Source organism: Coturnix japonica, chromosome 2, assembly GCF_054131305.1.
Source record: "Coturnix japonica strain WE chromosome 2, WE-NBRP24, whole genome shotgun sequence".
Taxonomy (NCBI): Eukaryota; Metazoa; Chordata; class Aves; order Galliformes; family Phasianidae; genus Coturnix; species Coturnix japonica.
In genome coordinates, this window is record NC_140664.1 from 22170192 (window position 1) to 22197541 (window position 27350).

The 27350-nt window shown below is 37.2% G+C and overlaps 1 protein-coding gene across 3 annotated transcripts in view; it reads right to left on the reverse strand.

The window, feature by feature from the left end:
* SLC26A7 (solute carrier family 26 member 7) overlaps positions 1 to 27350 on the reverse strand; it is a 77923-nt gene that overhangs the window by 17230 nt on the left and 33343 nt on the right. For all 3 annotated transcript variants that reach the window (XM_085537229.1, XM_085537228.1, XM_085537227.1), the window contains 8 exons: positions 24402 to 24562; positions 18961 to 19113; positions 17748 to 17830; positions 16319 to 16466; positions 14287 to 14400; positions 11094 to 11171; positions 10134 to 10229; positions 2355 to 2461 (listed from right to left, as the gene is read on the reverse strand). In XM_085537229.1, the coding sequence (XP_085393355.1) occupies positions 2355 to 2461; positions 10134 to 10229; positions 11094 to 11171; positions 14287 to 14400; positions 16319 to 16466; positions 17748 to 17830; positions 18961 to 19113; positions 24402 to 24562 (940 nt within the window). The remainder of the gene's footprint in view (positions 1 to 2354; positions 2462 to 10133; positions 10230 to 11093; positions 11172 to 14286; positions 14401 to 16318; positions 16467 to 17747; positions 17831 to 18960; positions 19114 to 24401; positions 24563 to 27350) is intronic.

Here is a 27350-nt window from a genome sequence, read left to right on the forward strand (position 1 = left end):
TTGAAGGGGGCCCACAGGAAAGCAAGGGAGGGACATTTTATAAGGGCTGGTAACAACAGGACAAGGGGAAATGGCTTTAAACTGGAAGAGGGTAGGTTTAGACTAGATACTAGGAAGAAATTCTTTACTGTGAGGGCTTTGTGACACTGAACAGGTTGCTAAGTGAGGCTGTGGATGCTTCCTCCCTGGAGGTGTTCAAGGCCAGGCTGGATGGGCCTGTGAACAACCTGGTCTAGAGGGAGGTGTCCTTGCCCATGGCTGGATGGTTGGAACAAGATCATTTCTAAGATACCTTCCAACTGAAACTATTCTATGATTCCATGACAGTGCAATCCATATGTAATTTTCTGCATATATATTTTTCTACTTATAAAATTTATTTATCATAATGATAGTGCAGTCAAAAGAGTAAATGACAAATTTCAGAATTACAGCATATGACTTTGAAAATTTAATAGAATTTTATTTTATTCAACTGCAGATGATAAAATTTTATTTTAATTTTCATTACCATTTTATATCTGGCCAGAGAGCTGGTCTCAAATCAAGGTAGATAATACATAAACTACCACTTTAAAAGTTCAGAGATTTAATTAACATTTTCTTTCTTTAACTAACAATAATTTATTTGTAGTTAAAACTGATGCATGTTTGTATGATAAAGCAGAACACTGCACTCTAGCTGCCAAAGTGGAGGAAAAACAGTGTCCATGTGCTTTCTATGTGATCAGCAGAAAGTTGCTTTGAACAGACCATTCAGCATATGACTTTCTATGTCCATACATCCTTTGCAAGAATGCATTAAGGTGCAGAACAAGAAGTCTATAAAGCTATCTGTCATCTGAGATCTGTGCCTAAAGCTAGGCAATGGGAGTAATCCCAGAACTAGACAAGGCAATGCACAGGGAGTATTCACAGGTACTGGGGTTGGCTAAATGAGGCTTGCAAAACTCAGCTGTTCTTTCCTGTCTGCATAAATCTCACTGTAGCTCTGCTGTTTTTAATGCACCCTGATAATGTAACATACCATGTCCAATACTCTGATGTCTGAACAGAGATTTCACAATAAATCATCGTTATTTTTTCATGCTTTAGCTTCTAACTCTTTTGCAACAGTCATCAGTGAGAACACGTTTGTCCATGACTGGCTGACCTACTGTATGTTCTCATGATAACCTCACCTGTGCAGTATGATTTTTAAGGTTCTTAGCTCTTTTGCTGCCCTTAGATTGCGTGGACAATCCTGTACAACCTGATGGAAGACCACACTAAGCAATGAAAAGAGTGTTACTTAGCTAACTAGTGCAGGTCCAGACTGAGGTTTTGTTCTGACAACAGAGGATCCTAATTTTTGTGTCAAATCTCTCTCTCTTTTCTGTTGCAGATCATCAGACATCCAAACACAGTGTGTAAATAGCATGGAAACTTACTTTTTCCTTTACCAGAAGAATTTACCAATAGTTTTCTGAGAACCAGGAGGTTACCAGAAAGGTTCTGATTGTTTCAAGTAGAAATCATCTGCTATAATTTGCAATTTTGAGCTATTTTCACGCTGATTCTGCAAATTATTCTGTAAGAACAGAGCTCTGCATAATTTTAACAAGCATTTAATCGAGCTGTCTATATTGTATTTAATTCCTGTGCAATTAACTGTTCTTGCAAACAACTGCCTGCAGGCAGCAAGTCATTCACAGGATTGGTGAGCTATGGATTAATTCTGTAGTATGAAATGACCATAAATCCCAAACAGTGTTTCCCCTTTGCTCTTAATCAAAATTAGCAAATGAAAAATTATATGGAAAAAAAAAAAAAAAAAAAAAAGAATATATGAAAAAATAATATCTGAATTCGTTTCAGCTCTAGATACTTCATCCTGACTTCTCTAATTCATAGTTAGTGTCTACAAAGCACATGTCAGGCATTAGAGAATGTCATGCAATTATCTTTCATTAATGTGTTTTAGCAAGGCAAATACCAGCTTGCAACTCCTGCACAGTGCAGTATCTAGGAGCTGATAAAGGAGCTTTGTTACTAAGTCTTGCCAGAAATATTCTTCACGAGTAAGAATATGAAATGAAAGAAAAATGTATTGTTGGCTATCCCAATTGACTTTATGCTAATTTCACCTGCTAACCGAATGAGATATTGTACTACTAAGTGGCCCTGCCTGGGCAAGAGTTGGACCAGATGGCCTCCAGACATCTCTTCCAACCTTGGCCATTCTGTGCAACTCAAAACTGAGATTTTACTGTTAAATTTAGTGTAGTGTAGGTAATATCCCAACAGTGAAGCAGTGTTCCAGAAAGAAGACATAATTATGTGGTACTAGAACATTTCAGTAAATTACACCTCACCTGGGAAAGCGGAAAATCACAATTACTATTGTGCAGACAACGCCATACAACAATCCCACGTTAGCAGCAAAGCAGATTGTGAACATGTAGGTAGTAACCCATATGCTCTTTAAGGAGGGAAACAGAAAGAGATGATTAGCTTCCATTTTGTAACGATGTACATCTAATGAGTTAGAAATAAAAAACACAAACACAATAGTTTCTGAGAGGTAAACATTCAGGTGTTTGAACTGGCGAGTATCTGAGTTATCATCAAAATAACATCTCTCCGCTTCAGAACACATGCAACAGGATCCTGATCTTCCTGGTGCTCACAGAAGATCATTCTGGAGGTCCTTAAAATAGTACATGTAGTTGAACTAGCAGCTTAATTTGGAATGAACTTGGTTGGTTGGTTGAAACTATAACTGATTATTCACATTGCAAGTTATTGCTACTTTCTTTACAGCACACAGCTAAAATCCTTCTTCCCTTTTACACAATGAAGTACTCTAAAGGTCACACAGAGAGAGCTCTTCTCCCACTAATTACTTAAGTGGGAATTATAATTTGCAAGGAAGTTAATTAGAAGTGGCATTTATCAGAATACAGCTGACTAAACCAACTCTAAAACAATTAAAAATTATTGAAGAATGAATCCATTGACATTAAAATGGTAAGTTTTCCGACTGCTTCCCCATCTTTCAATGTTTGATTAGCAACACTTTGGATTCATTTTAAATTTAAGTTTTTAAAAAAATACAAAGAATACCAGGAACCAAATTCACTTCAGAAAGGAATTTTAGATTCCTTTAAATTCCAGATTTTTACATTAAAAGGAGAAAAGTATCACTGACTTGGTTTCTTATATAGCCCTAATGTCAGGGATATTCAGTACATATTTCCTTCCCTGAGGGATCCTTCGGCAAAGACTACCACCTTATCTTCAAATAAAAAATGTTAAAGAAGAATGGAAAGTATTTTCAATTCTATGAATTCATTGTTCTCCACAGGTGTCCATTTCAACCATTACAGCACCCTGTGATAACGTTTGCACAACAACAGATTGCACTGCAATGGCATAATCGCTATTAAAATGATCCTTTCTGAATCTTTCACTGAGCTTAGCAAAACCAGAGACAACAGCCTGCTTTCAGCCTAACCACAGGAGTTTTGCTCAAACAGATTTAAGAACTGTTATGTTATGTTCATGAATTATAAAACGTAAGCCATACTGTACTAACTAGTTTGTACTTTACAATGCACAGAGGGCTGCATGACTTCGCTGAGTAACCTTTTCCTCTCTCATCTTCAAAATTCTTAATGGCTGCAAAAGGTTTTGCAGACTTTTCAATGACCCAGGTGCAGAGGAAAGAGGTGTCTCATTCAGTGAAACAGTTCTCAGTCTCCAGCAATATCTTAAAATGAGATCTTATACAAATTGTTTTAATATCTGCAAGGAATACCTTCATGAGTAACAAATGTTGAGTTCTGACTAATCAACAAAAAATTATTTCTACAATTTACACAGTTACAGGGAACTTTTCTGAATAGAAAAGGGCTATCATAAGAACTATGAAATTCAAATTCATTTGGATCAAGAGTTCTGATTAGGATGAACATTTGACAAAGCCTGACACCAAGCAATCTGCTTCTACTGCAGAGCCTTGTCATCACATTATTCTCGATATCACATCTAATTAAATCTAAGCTACAAGACCTTCAACATTGTTCTTAGTGTCTTAAGAAAAAAAGGAAGGATGAAATCCAAATAGAAAGCCTACACAGGAAAAATCAAAGCCAGAATTTTTCAGGTGCTGCTGAGTGCTGAGAAAACTAGATGAGAGCCCCCTTAATGGACATTAGCATTGTACAACTTAACTGTAACCAGAGATTGCCATTTTAAATGATATGAGCCAAAACAATCATATTCTCATTTGCCAGTCACACTACACTGATTTATATTGGCCTAGAGTGAGTATTTTTAGGTCATCAAACTTGCAGCAAATGTTGATCTTCTAGACATTTTTTTTTTTAAAACCTTATGTGTTATCATAAGGTTCAACAAAAGAAGTCATATAGAACACTTCCTATTTCAATCTAGTTAGTACATACTTCAGAACAGATGAAGTTTAGCCACTTCATTCCTCAAATCTTGGAGGATAGCATATTATAGGTACATGTTATTCTCAAAAATCAAAACAAAATCAAACTTAAAAATATGCTTGTACTGTATCAATTGAAAATATTCTAGAGATACAGATTTATGTTGAATCTTTCATATATCAGAAATCATCAGAAGTACTGGGAGATATTATCACGGCATACATGTAGCAGTGCTCTCTAAAACTCTGTATGCAGTGTGTTTCTACTTAGACCTTTCAAATTCATAGGATGTACAAATCCATCATTGGGGGAAATCTGCAATAGGATCTTGGAGGGAAAAAAGAATATAAATAGGAGAAACGGGAGAATACTCTCTAAATCAATGACTGAACAATTTAATACAAAAATAGTGCGACGGTAAATTTTACTGTACCACTTTGAAAACTGATAATGGACTTCTTATTGTCAACAGAGTTAAATGACTATTGCCTATGTAGGGATGACTCATTTCACTAAACATTAGCTATCTACAGGATGCATGTCTACAGCTGAGTGAGCAGTCTAAATGATCTGTATCTATGCTCAATAGATTTTTGCTCATCAAGGAGGGGAATTAAAGTAATCCTAGCTGCTTACATTGGTGCCTTGTTTAGGAAGAGTTGAATTATATCCTAACATGGCTTCACAGACCAACATTTTACTGTACTTTGTACTGTGAGGATGTGAAGACTTGCTCCAACACTACAATCACCAGCACTGATTTAGCCAGGGGAATCCTGTCAAAATCCTGTTCATTCAGCATTTTCCTTGGCAGAGATGCTGGAGTTTAGGAATAAGCACAGACTGCAAGGAGGCTGTATAGCATACCCATGCTCCAAAGTCCTTCTGCAGAAAATTACTGATGCATGCATATGTTCCTCAGAGTACCCTGCACCAAAATTCAGTATTGAAGTGCTCAAGTGAAGTCCACTGCAGTGATACAATAGAAAATGCTTAATAGCAGAGTAGCTTTAGCATGCTTTAGCAAAATTTTCACAAGCATTCCATACTCAAGAGTTGGAGAGGGTATTTGTTTGTACTGACTGCCCTGGAGACAAATGGACTGATATAAATATTGTTAATTAAAACAAGTGTTTAAGGCAATCACACTCTCAATGGATTAAGCACTTTTAAACCCCATCCCACCCAACTCAAACTAGCTACAGCAAAAGTAATATAACTCAGGGTAGCACGTCCACTAATGCAGGAGGAACAAAAATCTTCCTACTATGCCATGTTAGAAACATTCATCTAAAATTTTCATTAAAGAAGAGCTGGCTTGCTTTCTACTCTTCAAAAATTTGTTTATACAGCAACGTCCTCTGAGCTCTCTCATGAAGGAGGGTCCCACCATAATGAATATATGAACAAACCTAAAAGGCTATCTCCCTCATGAGGATAAAATGTTAAAACATTCTAAAATACATGAAATTACACCAGTGGGCTCCAAAATTCCAAAATTCCATGAAGGACCTTCCCTGATCCCCATACTCCAACCTATTTTGACGAAACTGATGGTGGCTTTGTGTCTCAAAAAACTCTCTGGAAAGATGCAGGAGGGCAATTGTCAAAAGTAAGCCCCATCTTGTCACTACCTTAAATTGTTGAGTTAGTATCATTCATTATGCCCCTTACAAATCAATATATATGCACACATATTCAATTCATGCATCCATGAATACCTCTCACATCATGGTATCACAAAAGGAATGCATAATTTTTACCATAAATTGTCTCTATTTTTTTTTTTTTTTTTTTTTTTTTTTGCCTTTACAAATCAAGAGTAAAACTTAGCTGTCTCAGCTCTGGTCATTTCCTGGCCAAGTCACTCATACAGTGAGCATGCTGTTAGAAAACCTTGTTGGGTTTTTTTCTTTCTGGACATGGTCTAAGTTTTCTGCATATTACAGATAAGGAAAGTGTTTTAAGTAAATTTATAGATGGCATAGAAGACAACTGTGATAGTTAATTTAAAGTGGAGGTTGAAACATATAGAGCTTTCATGGAGAAAAGTGATGCTATCAGACAATGACATATCCAGTATTATCCTGGAGAAGATGACAACTCCTGGCTTGAATAGTTGTACTCTTTGCTGTATAAAATTTCTGGCTGGATGGATGGGCCCAGAAAGTAGCAGTGAATGAAGTTAAAACCAGCTGGTGAGTTGTGCTTCTCAGGGGATGGTACTGGGGACTGTCCTGTTCAATATCTTTATTGGTGGCCTGCATGAGGGCATCAAGTGCATTCTCATTAAGCTAACAGATGCAACCATCTGTCTGGTGGTAGTAAGGCTGTTTTGAGGGACCTGGATAGGCTGCACTGCTGGGCTGAGGACGATAGTATGAGCTTTAACAAGAGCAAGAGCTGAGTCCTATATTTCAGTTTCAAAAAAGCTTATGCATTGCCGCAGGCTTGGGGCAGACTAGTTAGAAAGCTGCATGGAGGAAAGGGATTTGAGTGTTAGTAGCTGGCAGAACATGAGCTAGCAGTGTGCCCAAGTGGCCAAGAAGGCCAACAGCATCCTGGCTTGTATCAGAAATAGGGTTGCCAGCAGGAGCAAAGGAGGTAATCATTCCCCTGTACTCAATACTGGTGAAATTGCACCTTGAGTACTGTGTTCTGTTTTGGGTCCTTCAATACAAGAAAGACATCAAAACCCTGGAGTGTGTCCAGAAAAGGGTAACAAAGCTGTGTGGGGGTCTGGAGCACAGGTCTTATGGGGAGTGGCTGAAGGAGCTGTGATTGCTTAGTCTGAAGAGGAGGCTCAGGGGAGACCTGATCACTCCCTACAATGACCTGAAAGGATGTTGTGGTGAGACTGAGGTCAGCCTCTTTTCCCAGGTAGCAGCAAAAGGGTGAGAGGTAATGTCCCCAGGTTCAGCCAGGGGAGGTTCAGTTTGGATACTGGGTAAAATTTATTCTCCAAAACAGTGGTTAGACATTGGAACAAGTTGCCCAGGAAGGTGGTGAAGTTTTCAAGAAAAGGTCACTAATAAAGTGACATGGTCTGGAGCTTTAAGAAGTTAGGCTTGCAGGAAGGATATGGAAATCAACTCAAAATGATAACATGAAAAGAGAGGTACATTTTAAAAGTCCAGATAAACTTTTTGGTAGTCCACCAAAAATTGGTAGTCCACCAAAAAAGAGGAAAAATTCAAGAAAAATCATTTACAGATCAGTGTACAAAAACATGGATAATTCAGGGAACAACACCTTGGAAACATCCAAAATACGAAGACATCAGAGGGAGGAGAAGTGCTGCATTGTGAACAGTTATGTATACGTACAGTTGTTTTACAATAAATATCAGTGGAAGCTTAGATCTGAAATGATTGAAGTCATCTTTGAAGATGCTGTGAATGACAGAAAACCTTCACTGAAAAAAGAGACCTTCATGTGAAAGTTGTGAGTGACAGGAAAGAACTCTAGAGAAAGAACCGTGGAGTTCTAGCTGGAAAGAAGTTGAATGCAATTTGAGAGATGGGGTGTAAAAACAGGATATTCTTGAGGGCTGATAAAAAGAAACAAACCAAATTGAAAGGAAAATGAAATACGTGGAGTAATATTTAGCTGCTAACATATTATATCAGCCTGCTCCTTCAAACTTGGCTGCTTCTAAACATTAAATCTGCAAGAAAATGCAATCCATGGCTGAATGGAGAGATTCCAAGCTACCTTTTATATGTCAAATAATTATGTTGTATAAATCACTGATCAAACAGTAAGTATTACTCATCCTGTTCATGTTCATTAAGAAGTTTAAGTGTGAAAGAACAAAGTAACAAAAACTGTAATGATCCATTTCCATGCACTATTTGCCAGAAACATGAGCATAACAAACCTATCTACTATGTTACATAATACATATAGAGAATCATTTCCAGAACAGCTGCTAATTATTTCCAAATGTTTTGTCAGTGTTTTTCTCTTCAAAGTGTTCTGGATAACCTGGGTATTGGAACTGATTTGTCTCCAAAAAGCTGTCAGTTCTGGGGTGAGTCTGTCAGGCCAAAGTCAACACCACTGAAGTTATTCAAATCACTGTACATAGTGGGGTTCCTCAGCCTAGGCAGCAATGTAAGATCAATGTTCGTAGTTTTACATTAGATTAATGCTGTTTAAAGCAAAATGATTTATCCTGTCAGGCTAAGGATCGATGGCACATTATTGAAGATAAATCATTTTCCAAGCATTTTCAGTCAAAAAGATAAACCCCAGGAAGCTCTCCCTCCCTATAACCTATCTTAAAAATCATAACAGATGCCAGAGATATTATAACTATTCACTCATCCTTTTCTGTCAAAATCACAAGAGCAAAAATCAATCAGGTTACTCTACCTATAAAAATGCACCAAGTCTAGCAGAATATTCTTCTGAAAATCTTCACTTATGAAATCATTACATAGTTGGATGAGCTATAGCTCCCTCATACCAATTTTCTGAGGCCCACTTTCCCCAAAATAATTTTTGATCCACACCATCCAATGTTTTTATCACTGGGTTAGAATGAAGTACAGCACAAGTAGAGGAAAATATATTCAGAATTTTACTGTTTGAGGAATGTAAGACTTCATGAAAGTGAGAGCTTTTCTACTGGATGACACGAAACACATAACTCTAGTCTTCTATCATGGAATGGGAGAAAAATCAGGTAGTCAAACCTGAACAGGGCAGGTTCACACAACTATGCTTTCCACTGTTGAGCGAAATTCAGTACTCAACAAAAATATAAAATAAAAGAATAGATGTTTTAATCAGCTGGAGTGGCCTTTACTGAGGGAGAATGCTAAGTCACTTTGGAGTACAACAAAGTCCGGTATTATCTCCAGAATCCTTTACCTCCCACAAAAGAACTGGGGAATAGGGCCAAGATACCTTTCTGAGTATTTGTTAATTGAAATTGCATAAACAGGACTTACAAAATCATTACAGGATGTTAATGTGTTTATATAACCTAGAAAGCAGTTAGAGGCTTGGGTTCTGATAACTGACCAATGCATTCAAAATGTCCATGGAAGAGAATCAAAATGTCTTCCTAAACATGACTCATCTTTAATATTTGCTGGGAATTCTGTGCAAATGCATGTCAGACTACTGAGATCTTGTATTAAATTGTTTTTTCACACTGTTTCTTTCTGTCTTCTCTATCTGCTCTATTTCATCTCTCATACTGCAGAATCTTTCATATAATAAAATAATACACTTTTGTATCTGCTTGCAAAATCTCAAAGAGTTTATTAACATCATCCTAGGACATACATCTTTCTGCATCTTTAGTGTTTCCAGTTTTGTTTGTCCTGTACAGTCATTCCATATACACAGAGAACAAAGATAATGACACAATAATGAAAGCATGCTAACTGGCCAGAGTAGGAATACAAAATTTGATACATATCTGCCCAGATCTGTATGTGTATACATCTTCAGCATTAAACTGTGATCTTTATCAAAATTTCTTTTTGCTTTTTCTTATGCAGACAATTGATATTTCTGATGCTCCCATCATGAGACAAAAATTAAGCTGATAATACACAAAAAATAATAATAAAAATGATTTGCAATTATCTCTTCTAGGGCCACACATCTATTATAGTTTATCCAGCAAGTATTTTTAATGGCACTCAGGAAAACCCCCTAAGATTAGGTTTCACTTACCCAGTCTATTTTATCCACATTCCAATATTTTTTCAAGTCACGGAACTGCATTAGCATCCCCTTCAAGCCCACAACAATAATGCTTGCTAGCACACACTGGCAAAAGAAAAAAAGAAAAAGTTCATTATGAAATTAGTAGAGGAGATGAATGTTCTTTCTCAAACCCAGTAATCATTATTAAAAGCAAGTTATTGAAAAACTGGTGATAGTGTTTCAAAAATGGTATAGAGAACAAGCATCCTTCTGATGCAACAATAATAGTATCAAAAGCATTTTTTCATTCTTGAAGGCATTCTAGAAGGCTCCTGACTATGAGAAAATGACAGAAACTTTAAGACATCACAAGATTATCCATGTTTCTCCATTGTTCTCCAGATTGCAGAAGAGGAGGAGAAGGATGAAGAAGTCATCAGAAGGATGGGGAAAAAGTGACTTGCAAAAGGGAGGTGGGAAGGGGTGAAAGAAACCGACCATACTGCTTTACTGTCTTAGTGTAAAGGGTGCATTCTATGACAGAGATAAAAGAACTTTAATTAAGCTAAGATTGCTATCTTCAATCATATGTGTTTCATTTATTTGAAAAGCAAAATCATACATCATACACATTACTGGAGTAAAATTGTGGATCTTCATTAATTTCTATTCAGCTCCATCAACTTGCATCCATAACAATTTGGACATAGATTTCTCACATATTACACGCCAAAGGTAAGTATAAATGTTTTATTTTATAGCTATGTGTATATATGGAGCTATATATATGTAAAATCTACATGTATTATACAGTCAACTCTATATTTTACGATTTCGGAACAAATTCTACCCTTGCTATTCTCTCTTCCATTGAAATTAAAGAGGGTCGTTTCAGATATAGTACCATCTTTCCCACAAAGAAATTCAGTCTTTATAAAACGTTGGAAGTGATCTTTAAAAAAAAAAAAAAAAAGATAGGTACCATACCATGGGCAACCAGTACAGCATTGCTCCAACTGTGTAGATCACCACAAGAACTATTGCACAAGAGATAAGGCAAGCCACCTAAAACAAATAAACATGAAAATCCAATCACTCAATCACACACAAAAGTAAAAAGCTTTATAGCCAAACATTGTAGACAAAGGAAAGAATAAGATGTTGAACATGCCAGGTATTTATAGGTTGCTTAACTGTGTAATTTTGGTTTTTATCTGAGGTAATTACCTTTAGCCAACTACAGTGAAAATACAGTAAGGATGCCAGTATCTGTGTTTGACCCTGATGTCAGCAGGCAGAAACCACAGCCCCACTGACAGAGTTGTTAAATGGTCTGTGTGTTGTGTAACATCTCATTTTAGACTTATTGCAGCACACACAGTCATCCTGTAACATGTTTACAAAACTGCACTCTGTGTTGCATCACAGCACAGATCTGGCATTGCACTGAGCAAAAATTATATATGAAGAACTGTGTCATGAGTTTTGCACTGGAAAAGTTTTCTAACTTCTTTCACTGGGATCAGAACTTGAAGATATTGTGTCCAGTGAGAAACCACCAATGATGAGCGTGTTATAGAAGCTATGTATTTTACTTTAGAAAATGCAGCAGCAAATTGCAGAATATTATATTATATATATATATATAATGATAATTAATGAAAGTAACATGAATCTGGACAAACATGTGGTCTATAGATTATATGTTACTTCACGGTGCTCGTTGTATTAATCTGATAGAGAAAATTAAAATTGTAGTCTCCCACTCCACTCTGACCGTTCACAAAATATGGCATTTCTGGTCTTGCTAATAAAGAAATTGTAAATCAATACTATCATTAAGATTGGAAAAGACCACTATGATCATCCAGCCCAACCATCAACCCACCCCACACCATGCCTGCAAACCATGATGGTCAATGCCACACCTCCACACTTCTTGATCACCACCTCATCAACTTGACCATCAACTCCCCAACAAATCCCAGCTAGGAACACTTGAATAAGTGCTAAGATACAGTCCAGATTCACAGAAGGTTTTGATGGTAAGTAGACAGATGCTCACTTTATTTTTATATTGATACAATTTTTCCCCACTAAAATAATTGTTTCATTTTAAGAGACAAGTTGTTAAAAATAAAAACAGCTAAATTGTTAAAAGAGTAGAAAATGAAAGCCAGAATCACTTCAAAATAGAGAGACGGGGTGTTTGCAGAAAAAGGGATACAAAATCTGCTGGTAGAGTCACAAGGAACTTTTGCCTTTCTCTGCCTGTTCAAAACATACAAAACAAAGCGCTGATTCTATGGGAAGGACATTTCTCAGTCGATGAAATGGTTCTTCACTTCTGTTCTTTTTTCAGAAAGAATATCACTGAAGAATAAATTACATCCCTGAATCCAAAGTTTGGTCTTTGGAGAAAAGCAGACCGGGCACATTTCTGTCATGTCTCTTTATGGATACAAAGGAAGCCATTGCTTTTCTTTTTGATGTGATCTGACAAACATCTATGATAGATATTTTTAGTTGATCATTCTACCTAGACAGCTCCAAAAGAATGGGCAAGAGTGGTTATATTGCTTTCTAAGCCATAGAAGAAGACAGAAGACGGGTGAGAAAATATTATAATTTGAAGTACTGTCATAATGCTAATGCATAACCACACTCTAATTTGTGGATGCAGATTCTGCTGTACTATGAAACTTCTGGATAAAACCTAGCAGATATTCACTGTTTTTACCACAGACTTCCCACTTTGACTTCAAGCCATGGTGATTTCTTTTTCCATCTTATATTTTGAATAATTTTCTAATGGAGCCTTTGTCTGTATGTTCCATATCAAAGTGCTCAGATGCCCTATACGCCTTCATGCTAATTAGCTTTCTCAGAAAAGCCATGATGCAGTAAAACTTTAATTTGGAAAGGAAAGATATGAACAGGTAACAGAAGAGAATGTCAGTGATGGTGAGGACACATGATACAACATTGAATCTAACTCAAAAAATTTGAAGTGGATAATAGCAAAATGGCAGCTAAACTATTTGCATATGAATGCTTTTAAAGATGATTATTTGATAAATTATTCATTATAATTAACAGAGTTCAGAGAAGTGTGTAGGCTAATTAGCAAGTAATTAACATGCATAGTTTTGAAATAAAACCCTGTATCATTTCTTAGTATTGTGGTGTCTGCAAGAGAAACAATTGCAGGATATAGACAGGAACAGTCATCACCTACAGACTGTGCTTTGCCTTGTCAGTCACATCTCATTACCTTTCTTTTCATAATTAATGACATTTACACAGGCAAGGGCGGGAGTTATAAAAGGACAAAGGCAGCAAACTCTTGAGGAAACAGCATTTATATGGCAGGATGGCCATGATGGTCTCTTGAATTTCAGAATAATGTCAGAGAGGCAGTGTTCAGTGCTCACCCACATGGTGCCAAATCACACCAAGTTCATAGCATTTAGCTGCCTCTCTTGCTCCCAGGCACAGATTGGACAGGTTACAACAATACAGAACCCCAGTGAGCATTTTCTTCAGTTACAATTCCCTGTTACCCAAGGTACTGCCATGGGAACTTTGGGGTTTCATTCCAAACAGAAAGAGAAAGTAAAACAAACCATCCTGAAAAAAAACTATATGCCATATTTGTGGGATAAATGCATTGTGTGAGTCAGAAGGAATACACCAAGACATAGGACAGAAGTTAGGACATTGTTTCTTTTAGGAGCATCTATTAAAATTACATTCATTTCCTTTTGAAAATCATACAGGATCAGAAATTATTATTTAAGAAACAAACGAACACACACACACAACACTTTAGGTCAGCCTATACCAATAAATCCACCAGATACCATTAGAGGGCACTTTTGTTACAGTGCTGACAAATTTGCACAAAACTGAAAGGGCTCCTCCATAGTTTCCTGCAATCTGAAAACACAACATCCTCACCTCCATACTATCCCAGACTACAAAGACTGTATCAAATTAAAAAGGTAAAAATGCATAAGTGGAGCCATTAGTTTTTCTATTAAGACTGCTGACAAACATGTAATTCCATGCAGATGGTTAAAACTGATAGGAATGGTGGAATGCAGTGGATTAATCAGGGCAAGCTCCAGTGAGGCAGCATGGTCACTGCCCTTTGACTTAGTGCACTCTATTGCATTACCTGTGTTCTGGCTCCCGTACTGTATAATAGTGCTGTCCGTCCCATTGCCGCCGCGCTTGGTATGCAAAAGAAAAATGAAGGAATCACGTTGCTGAGGCCATGAGCCAAAAGTTCCTGCAAAGTTGTTAAAGAGAATGAGATTTATTTATTTTTTTTCTTATTGCTCCATCATTTCAATGCTTCTTGACAACAAAGGAGTCCTCAATGAAAATATTTGCCCTGATGGAGGATGGCCTTAATTTTTAGGGCAAAACATAACATATGAACATATCTTCTCACCACTCAGAAGTAACTTGAAAGGTAGAGCTGCTGAACTAGATTCATCGAAAAAAGGAGACATATTATTTTTTTCACAGAATAAATGATATTGCTGAGTTTTGAACACAGAATTCAGTAAAAATATCTCCACCTTGATCCTCATCTGCTTTATAACAGGCCAGAGGCTCAAGTAGTAGAATCTGGACACTGACCAGGTTTTTTCTGGCTTATGACTCTACGGGAAGAAGATGGTCAACAATTTTATTATTTTTTTTTTCACATATGCATTAGGGAAAGTGAAGTATGGTAGCAACATTATCTGCATGCTCTCTTTCATACAAAATGCAGATATGTACAAACAACTATTACAGATGAAGAAAGAATGCATAGGAAGTTCTGCACAAATGTGCGCAAGAACTTCTCTATGGTGAGGGTGACGGAGCACTGGAACAGGATACCCAGGGGGACTGTGGAGTCTCCTTCTCTGGAGATATTCAAGACCTGCCTGGACGCCTACCTGTGTGACCTGGTATAGGGAACCTGCTTTGGCAGAGGGGTTGGTCTCGATGATCTCTGGAGGTCCCTTCAAACCCCTACCACTCTGTGATTCTGTGATGAGGCCCCCTCATATCTGAAAGCTGAGTTGATCAGCTTGGATACCCAGCACTAGCCTCCTACTCTACACTGGGAGGAGCACATTCATCTCCTGATGGCAATTCATCAAAGACCCTGGTGCTTGAAGTCAGAACTGCTTGGTACACATGTGATGTTATATCCAGCCATGAGGCATAACTTATACTAAACTCTGCTCCCTAGAAAACACTGCTCTGCAGCACCACAGAAAATATGGGCATAATGCATACATTTAAAAAGAAATAATTTAGAGACCTGAGTAGATAAGAATATTGCTGCCTTATTTTCCAGAGATAGCGGGAGTTGCTAAAGATACGCACTGATGTAGCAAGGCCAGTCAGTCTAGATGGGATGTTCAGATCGGTCTCCAGCTACAAAACCAACTGCTCTTCACACATTATGTCATCTATCCCAAACCATTTAACAGGAAGTTGGGAGCAGAATTCTCACCGCACAGCATTAATTACCAGTTAGGAGTGTTTCTTATCAGGGTTGACTATATGGATCCCCACTCCATGAGTTGCCTACTCACCGTGGCCAGTAGTGAGGTAGTGCAGGAAGAAATTATCCCACTTCTACTTTAGTAAGCACACTGCAGAGAGCTCCTGTGGCTGCAAATTTGGCAGTGCTCTCTGAAAACATCCTGCGCCTTTTATTATAACAGACCTTAATTTCAGATGAGTCTTCTTCATTGTATGATCCTTATTTTATAACATCAGATATAACGTTACAGTCCTACGGCTGTAGGTACCTAATTTATTTCTTTCTTTTAATTAGTCATTGGTTTAAAATCTTAGCTGGGCTTAAAGATTTCAGCTGCCAGAATAGAAGCTGTCTCACCTTGAAACACTGGGAAAACAGATTAACACCTAAACTAGCTGCAGTCTGCATGAAAAGCAGCATTATGAGATTATCCTTGAAGGATGCATTTCCTCAGAAAGTGTGGTTCATCCGAATAGGATATTCTACAGAGTTAATTTGGACTAGATTCGAGTTCCACAGTAATCACTGGAAGGCCTCAGGATGTCATACAGAATTTATCCTTACTGGGCTTTCATCAATAACACTCCTCTAAAATGGTAAATCAGTTTCAAAGCTTACTGACCTTCTGGACTCCTTAAGTAAAGAGAAAGAACTTTACCTGGTTATCATCCACAGCATACTTAAACCTTTTAGCAGAGCTTTGGGCTAGAGCAAGTGATGCTACATAACCAACCAGTGCTACCCCAAAAGCTTCTGTGACTACTTCAGGTAGGATATTCATGGGTGGCAGTTTGGGTGGTGGCAGCCTGTAAGAAATAAAGATAGCCTCAGTACTTCTTCGACCCATGACAATATAAGAGAAACAGTCTTTGCATGCATGGTTAATTTTGTTTAATACTTAAGACGTTTATTAAATTTTAGATTAATCAGAACAGCGTTAGTATTCAGCACCTCCATCAGTATGGAAACTCACTCCATCTAATGATGATTTACTAATGCTATAAAAACCTGCAGTTAAGAATCAAATCACACCAAACTATCTCTACTCTACAAAAAGATGTCAGATCTCCAGAGAGCAAATTATGTTACCTCAGATCTCAGAACACCTGAGGTTTCTAATGACCTCCACTGATGAGGCAGTTAGATATTTCAGGTAAGCACCTAAAGATATGTGGGAAGGATCCAACTTTCTGCTTATGTTTTTCAACACTACAAAGCCTTGGTATGTGAGGTTAGACAGAAAATAAGCTTCTGATTCAAGCTGTATCAGTACAATTTAACTGTCCATAATGCATATCAAAAGAAGTATATGACATTGTTTCAGCCTCAGAAACTCGTAGCCTGTAACAGCATACTCTAAAGAGTTAACGATTTTCTCTCTCAGCAACTTCCCATATTTTACATAAGTGCCAGCTGCTACACATGCACTCAGAGCTTGCCTTGTGAAACTTAGGGAAACCCTACGATCTCCAAGAGGGAGATTATAGAACAGCTGTGCTGTTCCTTACCAACCCTTGGAGTATGAACATTCTCCCTAACACCTAATCTAATTGTTTTCACAGCTAATTATACTGAATATCTCTTTCCTTCTTTTCAAACTCATGGAGGAAAACGTATCACCCATAGTCAGAATGTTCTTCCATAGATTAAACATAGCTAAATCCTTTCCTTCAGAAGCCATACTTTCTAAAATTATCATATAAATGAGTAGAGAAGAACTAATTGTAGCAATCTTTAGGCCTTATCTCACTGTAGTTCACTGTTACAAAAAACACAAGTAGCAGTAATCCAGTTGACTGCCTACGTCATACATCCATTAGCCATCATCAGGTATACATTAGCCACTTTTTACTGCATAAAGTAATGAGATAGCTATGAAAATGTACAAAAAAGTCTGCATTTTTATGTCTATATCAATACACCTTGTGAATGCGAGACTGAATTGTGAGAGAGTATTCAAGAAGGTCAGGAATGAAAATGATAGATTTTGCCATTTCTTACTCCAAAGAAAGTACTCCAACCTCCTCACAAGATGTTCACAGATCTAAACATACTGAGAAGCCACAAACTAATAAAAATCATATTACCCTTGAGGAATGTGCCCCACAACATCTAGCCCGTAGACATATTCCATATCAGCATAGCAGCAGGCAATGGATGTAGCAATTATCTATTGGGTTCAATACAGAAAAAAATACATTATGTTTCTACTGCTTTCTGGTTCTCACATAGTCCATGTTACTACCAGAGCTGAGAATATGACAGTGTTCATGCATGTGTCTTTACAGTAATCCAGTAAGACAGGGAAGTATTATAACTAAAATAAATAAATGTGTAAATGTAAAATAAGTAAATGTGGAAGTGAGGCAAAAGAAGTGATCTGGACACAATTGCAGTTTTAGAAAGTATGTCTGAGGAAAGACTATGACAGAGGAATTTAGATGCTCTGTGTTAATAAAATCAATCTGAAAAGCCTCTTGCCAGTCATCATCAAGCTGCCCCTGTGCAGCCTCAAACCACTGCCATTCACACCAGCAGTTTAAAGTAATTCAAAACTGAGGTGCACCTGAGTGTGTGAATCAGCTGATGCTCTCTGAGCAAGAGAAAGGGCTCTTTTGTAAACAGCTTTTCCAGCAACAAGAACAACAACAACAAAGTAATTGTGATGATCCACTTTGAACTAAGCCTGTATTTTGTTGTTGTTGTTTTGTTTTGCTTTGCTTTGTTTGTTTTATGGTTTTGTTGTTGTTTTTAAATTAGTTTTCTTCTACTGGTCTAGAGCAAAACAGAAACCTCTGCCCTAGAGCTGGCTACTCTACTATAGTTTAATCCTTAACAATGAGCTTTACTAGACAATAGAGAATTTCAATTTTGCCTATGCTATATGAAAGGAAAACTTACAGAAAGCAATAATTTAGGTATCTAACTTTGATGCAGATAAATAATATGAGGTATCTAAGTCAGACCTACTCAGCACAATGCTTGCCCAGAGTTATATCAGTTACTTTTCATTTTCTACATTAAACTTCTTATAGTTTAACATTCTAGACTTCATGCACTTGTAATTATCCAAATAAGCAGTAAAAATATTATAAAAATTGGGAACATATGTCACTTCTTTCTTTATTATTTAGCCAAACTCTTTCCTGTTATTGCATTTAATATACAGCCATGAAAGTTAGTTATTCATTTCATAAGTGGCAGGTGTGAGCAACTATAGAAAACAGAAAACTTCAGGGAATTAGTTGAACTGTTGAAAACTCTAAAAGCAAAAAGTCTGATATTTGGCTTCCTACTTACCAAAATTAGATCGATAGGAAGAACAATTTTAATGTTTCTTTGAAATTTCTCATTCAATTCCTTAACAAGAACAAGCACCACAATGCTCAGCAAGGAGAGAAGTAAAGCCTCTAGTTGAACCGATCTGATATTCTCAAATATGTAGGCATAAATCTGCAGTGATTGAGATGAACAACAGATTATATTCATAAATCATGGAATATGCAATTCCAGGTCACATGCAATGGTACTTTCTACACTTCAAATGTCTGAATGACCTGCGAGAGTTGGATCAGTATCCAAGAGCTGTGTCGTCGATAATTTATACATTCCTATTGATTGTAGAAGCAAGAAAATCCCAGCAAATCTGATATATCTCCTTTCCTTTTCTAGTTTCATTAACTTCAGTGAATTAAGTGAGAATAGCATAACAGCATTGAAACATGTACAAAGATGCATTATCTGTGTCCACAGCACATGACATCCACCAACTCTAACAGCAAATGTTAGGTCTGAGGAAAGAATTAAAAAACAGAAAGAAGAGGAAAGAGAAGAGAGAGTGGAATAAAGAAAAAGGAAAGAAAGATGGAGTAGTGGCTGTGAAGGAAAGCAAGAGATGACTGTTCTCTTCAGGACCTTCCCTCCAGCACTTAGGAGAGTCCATCTAAAGATTTTGTACAGAGCAAGATACATTCCATGTCCCTGTTGGCTGCTCATGGCGATTCCACTAACAGTGCTTCATGAAGCATGTTTTGATCAGGTCCAGATGCTGCACACACTAATTACCTGACATGCTTTGTGTGTATGCACTGTTGGCTATTTAAATGACTTATGCTGTCTACTCAGCTCTGTTTCTGTCTCTAGCACAAAGTTTTAAGTTAAAAGCTGCAAAATAAGTTCACTACTTAGAGGAACAAAGAAGCATGAAAATGAAAGTAATTCACACGCTTAATAAAGATGCAAGGTGGTGAAAAAGTAAGGTAGGCTTAAACACTTAAATTCTGCATTAAGATTTTAGGAGCTGTTATGTAGCCCAAAATGTAAGCTGTATAGAAAACAAAAGTTAAAATCTAGGCTGTAGTTTCAGGCTGCTTCACAAGTAACTTCCCTCAAAACCGCAACATGGAGGATAATAAAACCAGGCAAATGATGTTTGAAATAAAATATAAGTTAATGTTATTTTTTTTCCTATCAACAACTATGATCCCAGATTCCAGGGTGGACCTCTAAATGGTGACAGAAAAACAGAAGAAATGTAATTCTTCTCATAAAGGGAAGCCCTCTCAATTGAAATATAGGCCATGGTTTTTTGATTAAGGATGAATGGCATAAACCAGCACATACATCTATCCTATTCCCAAAAAACTTGCTAAAGTTACTAAATAACATGCTGTACCTATGTCATGAGTATGGTAATCAAACCAATTTTTGATAATGTATTTCCCCACTGCCATCGGACAATGTGGACTATACCTTAATGTGGCTTGCAAATAGTCTGCAAACCCATAATCTCCCAAGGATGCATTTTCAATATGCCTTGGCTTGGTATCCAGTAGAAACTGTGATTAGTTAGGACAAATGAAGGCAATCTAGAAAACTGCATTGTAAACTGCACCCACAAACACAGGGACGATTGAGCTATATCAAAGATACAGCAGTAAGAAAATAGATTGATTCTTAATCATCAAAGACAAAGAGATGTGGGTTTTTGGTTTTGTTTTCCAAATGAGTATTGTCAGCTTTATCTATGTATGTATTTTGCATTTAATTTAATTTGCTTAGACAAAGTGAGATCTAATGCGGGGTGAATAAATACAATTTTAATGAAAGATCACTAAGAAATATGCACGAACTTTTAGAACATCTTTACTGACAAGTGAACAAAAAAGAAGATTCCATTTATTTTATTATTATTTTTTTTTAATATCTAGCCCAAGATTCCAGAACTTTCACAGCATCTCAGAATCCCAGGGCAGCTGCAGCTGACAAGGGCCTCTGGGTCTATTTGCTTTCCCTCAGCCTTCAGGCACTTCTCCCCTTTGCCTTCATCAAGTGAAAATTATATGCAGTGGCCTCACAATCTCATCTCCCAAGAGAGCCAATGGACTTACAAATGCCCAATTTTCTAAAATAATCCCTGACCTAATTCTGTTCTACCGAGGTTATATATTCCATGCTCCAGTCATTCAACCTGGCCTCAGGGACATGGGATATCTGAAAGCCAGAGTTAGTGGTAAAGAGTGAGGCAATGAATGCATTCAGTAGCTTGGCCTTTTCACTGCCCACAGTAACAAGGTCTCCCTTTTCATTTAGCATAGGGACCGCATTTCCCTTAGTCTTCTTTTTGTCACCAATATATTTGTGTATCAGCCGCTCTTTCCCTAGCCAGATTCAATACCATCTGGGCTTTAACCTTTCCCATGTGATCCCTGACTGCTCATGCAATGTCTCTGTACCTGGCCAAGGGTAACTGTCCTTGCTTCTATCCTCTGTATGCTTCCTTTTGGTGTTAAGTGTGGCCAGGACCTTCTGGTACATCCATGCAAGCATTCTGGCATTTTTGCCTGACCTCCCCTTTGTTGGGATGCATCACTCTTGAGTTAATAAAAAGTTTTATCATACCTTTATCAGACTGCCACAAGCATTTTACTTGAACAGCCTGATGTATTATTTGATGTTTCTCTCTAAACCCTACCCTTCAATATGTACTATACATCAGCAAATGAAAAATCAGTACTTCAGTGCTAACAACAAACAGCCGTACCCCCAAAGGATGGCATTTCTAAAAAAGATATCAGAAATATCAGTGTTTGTGAGAAACTGAAACAAATCTGGTAATAATATGTATAAATATTACATCAGTTACCACATCAGACTCCAGAGCTACCGCTGACTATTCCCTGGTAATCATTCCCTGAAGCCCTAAAAACACACTTCATGGTGATATCAGCAAAGCAAGGAGAGCGTTTCACAGACCACTCACTGTTTCTTCAGAGGAAAAACCTGCATGTGGTTAATGTGTACTATAGCCAACAATCTACACTCTTCCATTCAGATTTCATACTGTCCATTAGATTCCTGTGCTCATCTAACATAAAAGCATGACCACCACAATACAAGCACCTAAAACTCAAGTTACAATTGTAATCTGATTCAGAAAAAATATTTGCAGATGTTTTCATCACAAAAATCACTATGAATTCAGTATTTTACGTATTCAGACACACATTTTAATGACACACATATACTTATATATATTCATATATATTTAGTTGATTGTCTCTTGCCTTTATGTTTACTGTTACACTCATGCAAAGAATTTTAATAGAAGCAATGCGGTTATATGAGTAATGATGTAAATTTTAAAATAAGTATAAAAAAAGCAACTTTCTAACTTTGTTCACTTATGTGTACACACAAAATGTCTCTGTTCTCATGGGAAATTAACTGCTTTGAATTCCAACCAATTTTCACATAATTTCAAATGGTAATAATGCACACCGTCATGGTTTACACTCCGGAAGCAATGTGCATTCTGATAGATCCAAAAGATTAGCTTTAAAAATGAGTATGGAAACTGAAGCAAATAAAATAAGAAAAAGAAAAGCAACACATTTGTTAAAATGCCTGGTTCTATTTGAGAGTAGGCGACCTTGTTACAGTTCAAAATATGTCTCTTTTTTATTTGATTTGATTTGATTTTTTTTAAGAAATACAACACATTGTATGGGAAAATAATCATGCAGGCAACTACTGTGAAGTGGGAATGGAAATAATAGAAAAGAAAATAAGAGAAGAAAGGAAAAAGACTGGTAGTGGGACACTGTGAACATGAAGACTTTCTCAGCCAACTTGCAGCACAACCACAAGGATTTTGCAACCAACTTGCAACATAACCACAAAAGACCCAATTTTGCCAAGCAGGCTCCTTACATTGCAGGAGTTCACTTTGTAGTGCTGTATTCCATAGAAACTTGTGGAAGGATGAAGAGCAAATACAGATATGGCTTTCTGTTTTCAGATATGAAGTAAAACTTAATGATAGTTTTCTCATCCCTTGTGAAAACCTGATTTCACATGCAGCCTTCCCTCGCCATTTTCTTTCTCACCTTCATCCAGCCATTCCCATTTGTAAAATCTCCAGTGGTTCTGCAACATGCAGCTCAGTTGCAGTATGGATTGTAACCATACACAGGGAAAATGAAATGTAATAAACTAAATAAGCTATGTGTAAACACAAAAATCCCAGAGGCTTGATGCAGGTGTAATATATTCATTCCCCATACACAAAGCTCATTTTTACATATTTAATTGTGATCTCACGTGCTGTAAAAGAACACTTTTCAATGGCTTGCTCTACTTTCAACCCTCCTGTTACACTTTATTAAACATCCTTTTTCTTGCTTTCTCAACCCAAAGGCTGTCTGAGACAAAACAATGTGAGTGGGAGGTGGTTTGAAGAAAGAAAACAAAGAGTAAGCAAAAACCTAATCTCTGGTTTCATGAATTTGGAGTAAAGAACATGTCAAGAGACACACTGACAAATTCACTGCTGGGGACTGAAATACTGGAGCTTCTTGAAGCAATCCAGAAGTCTAAACAGGCACCAGAAACGTTCCAAAGCATATGCATGGTAAAATTGTTCCTTCTAAATGTGGAGATTTTCTCATTTGTTATTATTTTAAATTGTACTGAGGGGTTTTTGTTTATTCATTTGTTTTTACACAATTCTACAGAGAAATTGAAAACCTTACAAAAAACATATCAAGTTTTTTAATCTGGAAAATGCCCTGAGTGGTTTGATTTCAAAACTGAAGTGAAAGGCAAAGAACTTGCAAAGAAATTTTTTCATATACATTAAAATATACAAGGGATAAGGGAATAGATTTCTTTCAAAGCATTTGAATTACCTCATTTATGATATCATCATCACACCAATGTGGAAATATTTCCTTCTATCACTGCTGCTCTTTATTATTGCTCATAATCTGTGTTTTGATTATTTCCTGGCTGTTGTACTTAATGTTATCAAATCTACAAGATGCTAATATGCCCATATGTAAAGTATAGTCTCCTTGGAAACATTATAAAAAAACAACAATGGCTGCTGGCATTCTATATTAAAAAGCATTTATGAAAAAGCTTTTAAAGAATTAACAAATAATTTAGTATATGGTGAATCTTTCATTGCTAAGGCTAATGAAGAGAATTACTGATGCTGTATACACATATACTGAAAACTTGGTTTCTGAATACTTCTAAAATAAGCCTTTCTACCTCTTCATCAAGTTTTCCTAATCTGTTTCTACAAAAAAAGGAGTAGCAAAATGAAGATTTTGGTATTTCATCAGTTCTTTCACAAATATACATCATAAATATATACTAAAAATATATTAAAATTAAGATTTAAATTTAATAAAACATTAGCTAATGAAATAACTTGTCTCTTTTACTGGACTCACTTGAAAAAATCCTAGTGGTCCTGATATGTATGGCATTTTCAGTCCCAGCAGGTATTTCACTTGTGAAGTCACAACATGTGTCGCAGCTCCTGTGGTCATTGCACTGATCACTGGTTCTGTTAACAAGAAGGTGGCATGGCCCAGCTGCAGCGTGAACATCACTACCTGGAGAGCAAGGGTATGTGCATTAGCAAGGGTGATAATGTGCAGCATCCTGGTGACAGTGCAGTGAGATAGGTTCCTTCTAGTAAACTATAAAGTAAATGAAGTTTGAAAGCAGAAGTCTTTTGAAGGATGAATATAGCTTACAGTGGAACCACTGAACCACCTGCACCATCTCATTCACATCACTGCTTTATCAGACTCTAACATTAAACTTAGTAATGAAAGCAGAGTTGAAGAAAATGTTTTCATACACTGCTTACTACCCTGGTCAAATATATGATTCTATATGAAAAAAGCAAACATTGTTAAAGATCATTCCAGTAAGAGTGATGCTCAGACTCATTCCTGTTCCATTGATATTCGACTGTCTACCTAGTTGATACTAGCTTGTCCATAGTATGATTACCAAAGCTACCAAATGTATCAGGTGCTGAAACTACAGAGATATGAACCTTAAGCTGAACTCTGCATAATTCTGTAGAGATGTACTCTGTCCCAAGCCACTGTAACATTGGTGTCCTCATCCCACAGCTTTTCCACTGCTCGGGCAGATCCTAAGCTTCCTGATATCACACTGGCCCCACACACATTCAAATACACGGATGGTCAGTCCAGTACTTTGAGTTGCAACAGCTTTATATGTTGAGATTTCCAGTTTTGTAGGTATTCAGAAAAGGAGCTACTGATTTTTCTTCAGAAGATGTGGCATCATCCTTGTTTACAGAAAATCAGAGATATTTGTACAGTTACGCATCCTGTTTCAACAAACTTCTTAAAATTATAATAAAAGTAAACAACAGAAGTGGCGGAAGACAGGATTACTGTGAAAAACAAACAAACAAACAAACAAACAAAAAAGCAAACCTGAAATGAAAAAAGAAATTCTAGAAAAGTATTAAAACTGAACGTGGGACTGGAAGAAAGATAATGCAAACGGAACTTTTTGTTGCAGTGATCTTTACTGTTCCATAATTTGAACGTGATAGCTAGAAGAGGATGGAGAGTTAGCCAGAGAGAAATGAGTAATCGCAGAAAACCAAACCCCTCTATGTTCATTAATTCAAATCCTTTTAGTTCTCATCCACTTTCAATACTTACTTCCCATGACAACGAACTCAGTTTATTATTGTTGAAATTCCACTTTCATTGTGTAGTCAATTTAACTTTATGGACAGTAAAAAAATTTTATCACATAACAGGCTCTTTGGAAATGACTAATCTCCAAATTTCTGTCCAAATTAATTGAGTCTGATAATGTGTTACCTGTTGCATGAACTCACTTTTGGAGTACAAACTTTAAAACCCTCAGAACTCTGTTCTGGAAGGTGCTGGGTGTTTTTTCTTTGAGCTCTACTCAGAATAAGATGTGGTGGTACTCTTTCAGATCATTTGGTTCTTGGGCTAAGAAAATAAGGTCAACCACAGGGAATGTGCTTAGAGTGCTTAGCCAGGCTACTGGAAAAACAGTATCAAATTCCTTTTCTAGCCAAGTGGATTCATGTCTCAGCTTATTTTTTCTCAGAGGGAATCAGCTGTTTTGGAGAGAGACACTTCATCCCATGAGAAGAAAATGCCCAAGTTATGGAACAGTCACAGCATCAGGTTGTTTTTTTCTTACTTTTTCTTACTTTTTTTTCTTCCTTTTCTTTTGGTGATTCTATTAATTTGATTAATTTTTGCAATTCAGAATGTCTTCAATGGAAACCTGTTTCCCCAAAATACGCCACATTCTCACCCCATAATGCCATATCTTATTCCAAGCTATCCATTAACTTCTAGTTTAGTCTGATGAGAAGAAGCAGGTCACTGTCGCAGTTCTCAATTACAGAAAGATTTGTAGTCTCTTTATCTGGTAATTGCAGCAACTGCTAGCCAGAAGACTGGAATCAAGCTGACAAAAATGAACCTAAGATGATGGTAAAATTTATTCACAACCTTGATCTGGACTTCCACCCAAATATCTCTGAGTATCCTCTGGGATATAAGGAAATAAGGATTAAGATCTTTTCTCTGTGTCCTAGGCTGATTCTCTGATCATTTTGCTTGCATGAAGCATTAGTGGCAGCACAAGCACCAATTTTATTAGCAGGACTGTAATAAACATAGCCTTAGTGATCTCGGAGAGAAGCCCATGCACTTGGCTCAGCTCCCTGCCAGACACACTTTGAAGATCCATTCAGAGGATTTTCTAGTTCTTGTTGCACTCCAGCTTGAACAGGGCAGAGGCTGAGATAAGTCATCTGGGACAGTTTAAGGCATATGAAAAGGCAGTACTTTTCAGAATGAAAGAGAAAATGGAAGCGTATTTACACACCTAATGGGATTCTGCTAAGAACAATTTTCTGCACTGGATTTTGACCTTAGATCAAATGCAGTCACCAGCTTCCTGCTGTAGGCATTTTGGCCTCTAACACACGAGCAGAGATGATGTAAGAGATTGTCAGGTTCCGAGCACAGCACTCCCAAGCATGTAATGCTCAAAGGACCTTTTTCTGTTACAAGTGCTCTGCACATGATGCAGTGGTGTGATGCACTCACTGGCACAAACAGACATATACAGAAGCCAAGCACAAAAACAGAACACCAGAACACCAGGATGGCTGAGGCTGGCAGCGCCCTCTTGGCCATCTGGCCCACCCCTGTTTCATCAGGGACACCCAAATTGGGAGCCTAAGCCCATGGGCAGGTGGCTTCTAAAGGTCTCCAAGGAGAACCCACAGCTTCTTGGTAACCTGTGTGATGTGATCAGAACTAGGTCTACTCTGTATGCCGCCTCTGGGTTTC